This window comes from Sardina pilchardus, chromosome 20 (genome assembly GCF_963854185.1).
Source record: "Sardina pilchardus chromosome 20, fSarPil1.1, whole genome shotgun sequence".
In the NCBI taxonomy this organism is placed as follows: domain Eukaryota; kingdom Metazoa; phylum Chordata; class Actinopteri; order Clupeiformes; family Clupeidae; genus Sardina; species Sardina pilchardus.
In genome coordinates, this window is record NC_085013.1 from 31,521,068 (window position 1) to 31,526,067 (window position 5,000).

The following is a 5,000-nucleotide window of genomic DNA, read 5'->3' on the forward strand; positions in this document are numbered from 1 at the left end:
TGTGTGTGTGTGTGTGTGTGTGTGCTGTGTGTGTGTGTGTGTGTGTGTGTGTGTGTGTGTGTGTGTGTGTGTGTGCTGTGTGTGTGTGTGTGTGTGTGTGTGTGTCTGTGTGTGTGTGTGTGTGTGTGTGTGTGTGTGTGTGTGTGTGTGTGTGTGTGTGTGTGTGTGTGCTGTGTGTGTGTGTGTGTGTCTGTGTGTGTGTGTGTGTGTGTGTGTGTGTGTGTGCTGTGTGTGTGTGTGTGTGTGTGTGTGTGTGTGTGTGTGTGTGTGTGCTGCAGGAGCTGGACGAAGTGTGTGGTTCAGTGGTGACGCGGCCGAAGCCCCAGGAGGAGGAGCCTACTGAGGGGGCGGAGTCGGGCCATAATGGCGACGCCCACTCCGGACCCCACCCGGCCCCCCCAGAGATGGAGGTGGAGTGACCCCCCCCCAACACCATCAGCCAACCAGCCAGCCCCCGACACCTGTCTCTCTCACACACACACACACAACCTGACTCCAGATATGATCCCTCAGACACACACACACACACACACACACACACACACACGCACACACACACACACACACACCCCTCCTGCACATATGAAGCGTGATGACTGGCTCCAGTATCCTGTATGGCTGCCTGTGCTTCTCTTCTCCAGCGAGCTGCTTCCTCCTCCTCTTCCCGGTTCTCTAGTGGACCCCCCCCCCCCCCCCCCCTCTTCCCGCTTCTGTAGCGGACCCCCCCCCCCTCTTCCCGGTTCTCTAGTGGACCCCCACCCCCCCCCCCCCCCCTCTTCCCGCTTCTGTAGCGGACCCCCCCCCACCCCCTCTTCCCGGTTCTCTAGTGGACCCCCCCCCCCCCCCCCCTCCAGCCTGTTGTGTGTACCAGCTGCTTGCCCCCCCCCCGCATCAGTAGCAGTACTGTAGCTAACTAGAGCGAGTGACCCCGAGTGACCCCGAGTGACCTCTGAGTGACCTCTGCAGTCCTCCTGAATAATGAATGTGAACGGTGCGGGCGCCCGAGTCCTCTGCACATCTCCCTTCCCATGATGCATCTCTTCCACCCCTGATGCGCATAGATGTAGAAACTACATGTGTCTATGCTCTTACAGCCCTGATGCGGCCCTGATGCGGCCCTGATGCGGCCCTGATGCGGCCCTGATGTGGCCCTGATGTGGCCCTGATATGGCCTGGACTCCCTCCTGAATCAGATGCTTGCTGGGGCGCAATAACACGTCTATATATATATTTGTATTTAAAGTGTGACATTGAGAGTGTGTGTAGAGTGTGTAAATATTATTTTAGTAGTTGAGCAGGACGTGGGACCTGTTGCCATGGCGCTACTTCCTGCCCAGAGTGGGGTGGGGGCGGGGCCTGTGGTCTCTGGGGGTGTGGCCTATAAGGGTGTGTTCTGTACGGGGTGTGGCCTGTAAGGGCGTATCATGTAAGGGGTGTGTCCTGTAAGGGGGTGTGTTCTGTAAGGGGCGTGTCCTGCATTCTCATGTGTGAGATGTGATGATGACGATTAAACCAGACACCCTTCTCTCCGCCTGCGTCCTGTCTCATTCCATTCTTTCTGTCCTGTGTATGTGTGTGTGTGTGTGTTTCCACAACATGCATGCGTGACAAGGTCAAGGTCAAGGTCAAGGTCGCTTTATTGCCCTCAAGGGGCAATTATATGCAGCCAGCAGTCAGGCATACATAAGGACAAGACACACAACAGTACAGCAAAACATACAATACCCACAGTATCTAAACACAATAATGAATAAGATACACAACAATACAGCAAAACATACAATACCCACAGACTCAGTATCTAAAACACAATAATGAATAAGATAAGAAATAAAATAAAATTAAATCAGAAAACAAATAGATAAATACATTAACAATTGTTTAAAATGGAAATGGAAGTCAGGATAAAAGAATTCCTGAGTCTATATGACCTGCATCTGGGCATGGAGTACCTGCGTCCTGAGGGAAGCAGCTTGACCTGGCAAGACAAGGGCTGGCTAGGGTCAGCTGCAATGGATTGGGCCTTCTAAGACAAGGGGTGGCTAGGGTCAGCTGCAATGGATTGGGCCTTCTTGCCACTCTGTTTGAGTAGATGTGGGAGAGAGAGGGGAAGTTGATGCCTGCAATCTTGCTACATGTCTCGACGGTACTCTCTAGTCGGTTTTTGTTTTTTATGGATAAAGAACCAAACCAACAGATCAAAAAAGGAATAAAACCTTCTTGTAAGAGTGGGATCAATGTTAGAATTCTCAAGGAATTGCACGTGCACCGCAAGAGGACCAATCAGAACACTCCCATGAGACTGAAGAGGATTAGCAGCAGTGCTGAGCATGTGGGTTGCGCCTATGAAACATCATTTCTGGCATCTGTAATGGCATACTGTAATGCATGTTGTACAGCAGGACTGTATATAACATCTGTAATGGCATACTGTAATGCATGTTGTACAGTAGGACTGTATATAACATCTGTAATGGCATACTGTAATGCATGTTGTACAGTAGGAGTGTATATAACATGTGGTACATTAGGATTATGTACAGTATATAACATAGGTTATATATGGTACAGTAGGACTGTATAGGCCTATAGGTTATATGTGGTACAGTAGGACTGTACAGGCCTTTAGGTTATATGTGGTACAGTAGGACTGTATAGGCCTATAGGTTATATGTGGTACAGTTGGACTGTAACATATATGTGGACATGCATTAGGACTTGCCTACATCAAGGAGCAGCTGGAGGAGGAGGGTTCACATCAGTCACAGCCGATGGAGTGCTTCAGATGACCATTTCTTTTCAAGCATGAAGACATCTTGTGGGTTGAGTGTATAAAGGACATACAGTTAAATGTGTTAAATGTATTTTGTTGATGTGTGTGTGTATGTGTGTGTGTGTGTGTGTGTGTGTGTGTGTGTGTGTGTTGTGTGTGTGTGTGTTTGTGTGTGTGTGTGTGTGTGTATATTTATATACACGTATGTGTGTGTGCGTGTGTGTGTGTGTGTATGTATGTATGTATGTATATAATCTTTTTTTTAATTGCATTATTTTTTTATCTGTCTTTATCTGTTATCCATTTGCATTATAATTGTGTAGCACTTTGAGATTGTCCATAATATAAAGTGCAATACAAATAAAATGTATTATTATTTATTATTACAGTACCAAGATATTGTAACTACATTACACCAAATTACTTTTACTTTTATAGCCTACTTAAGTAGGCCTACTTCTGAAGGCTTTAATACTTTTACTCAAGTTGATGTAAGGGAACACTTTGACCTAATATTTTACACAAGGTATTTCAACAACTTATACTTTTACTGGAATAATATTTTACACAAGGTCTCTCAACTTCAACTCTTCGTGGTGTGTGTAGGCTACTACATCCACCATTGCTGATAGACATGGCTAGTGTTGTCCATTTTTGCAACATTCTCTTAACAGCCCACTCTAGGGGGTCAAGAGCAGAGTCAGCTCAACATGTTGAGGGTTTTTTGCGGGTTTTTTTGTGTAATTTGCTCTGATACTGGTGATGTATGCAACGAAAATGGCGCTAGAAACAGCAGATGGGTAAAACACGTTCAACACCCTGCCGCACACATTAAAAGAGCTTCCTCAGGAACTACAGTCTGCTCTGCTATCCCAGTACGTGTTGCCCAGTTTGTTAACCAGATAAACAGACTGTTCTATCTCCACCTCTTCCCCATGATGGACACAGTGCTCAGCTTCGTACTAGACCCACATGCATAATGCATACAATTGTATAAACTAATTTGCATACGAGGAGCTATATTTATGAATTGTGTATTTATGACAACTCCATCTGCGCACACAAGAGATGTTTTTCTCATAACACGAGTCCGACAACAAGGCACAGACGGGGTTTAAGGCCACGCCCGCCTATGACAACGCCAGCTGGCCTAGCCAATCAAAACGCGACGTGGAGTGTTTTTAAAATGACGTAAACCTACGTCGCCATGAATGTAACGGGCGCGTATTTTCAAAATGGAGGAAACGCAAACATTTTGGAGGGGATTGTATTCTTATTATTTCTGCCTGCTACACAATGAGGATATCATCCCATGACCCTTTTTCCTACAGATATATTTGTATTCATTAACTCTCTGACAGTACCATAGAAAAACACAAAGATGAGTACGTCCATTGGCGATAAAATAGAGGTAAGCGAACATGTTGTGCTAGCATGTTGCTAGCTATCGCTAGGTAATAGTTCACTTATGCTGGATAAGTTAACGTTAATGTTTCTTGGCTGTCGATACCTAACGCTAGTTATGCGAACTATGTATACTGTGAGGATTGAATCAGTCAGTCAACAGTAATGTTACTTCATCATATTTTTGATGGGCAACTATGTAAATAGCCTACGTGTTTTCATTCATCGACTTCACTGCATTGCATCTGTACATCATTCCTAGCTAGTTATGATAACGTAAAATGAATGTTATCGTAAAGTTAGCTGGTATCTCTAGATATGGCTGAATTAGCTTTCCATCAAGGAAAGATCTCACTAACGTCAATTCATTTGGGAAAACCTTGATCTAAGTGGAAGTTAAGTTTGTTATGTTTTTGTTTTATTGTTGGTTAACGTTACCGAAATAACAATGCCGAACTCCCACAACATAATTTATTTCATCCAATTTCCCTGAGCTTTACCTTGCGCTGTGAGGACACCTGGCGTGTTTACCTGACAGCTGTTCCACGGTGCACAACTCCGTTGACAGTTTCCCGTTAACTATTCTAATTGGCAGGTTTAGCTAGACTGCGTCTCCAGGGAGATCAGGCTGTAACGATATTAGCTGGCGTGGTGGTTAAAACAGCGGCAAGAAAGCCGCGATAATTGGGGCATCTGTTTGTAAAATGTCATCAACAGATGTATCAGTAGGTAACTAAGGACGCTTGAGACCAAGCGAGTGAGCCGAGTCCTTCCCACCACACACACACACACGCAGCATCCCTCTCACCTGCGTTCAGCAGAG

General features: G+C 45.8%; 2 protein-coding genes across 5 annotated transcripts in view; both read left to right on the top strand.

Annotated features, from left to right (window-relative positions):
• Positions 1-679, top strand: part of hspa4l (heat shock protein 4 like) — a 29,127-nt gene extending 28,448 nt beyond the window's left edge. For all 3 annotated transcript variants that reach the window (XM_062522961.1, XM_062522962.1, XM_062522963.1), the window contains one exon: positions 279-679. In XM_062522961.1, coding sequence (XP_062378945.1) covers positions 279-419 — 141 coding nt within the window. In that variant the 3' untranslated portion in view covers positions 420-679. The remainder of the gene's footprint in view (positions 1-278) is intronic.
• Positions 680-3,996: 3,317 nt separating this feature from the next.
• Positions 3,997-5,000, top strand: part of plk4 (polo-like kinase 4 (Drosophila)) — a 22,607-nt gene continuing 21,603 nt past the window's right edge. For both annotated transcript variants that reach the window (XM_062522534.1, XM_062522533.1), the window contains exon 1: positions 3,997-4,184. In XM_062522534.1, the coding sequence (XP_062378518.1) occupies positions 4,155-4,184 (30 nt within the window). In that variant the 5' untranslated portion in view covers positions 3,997-4,154. The remainder of the gene's footprint in view (positions 4,185-5,000) is intronic.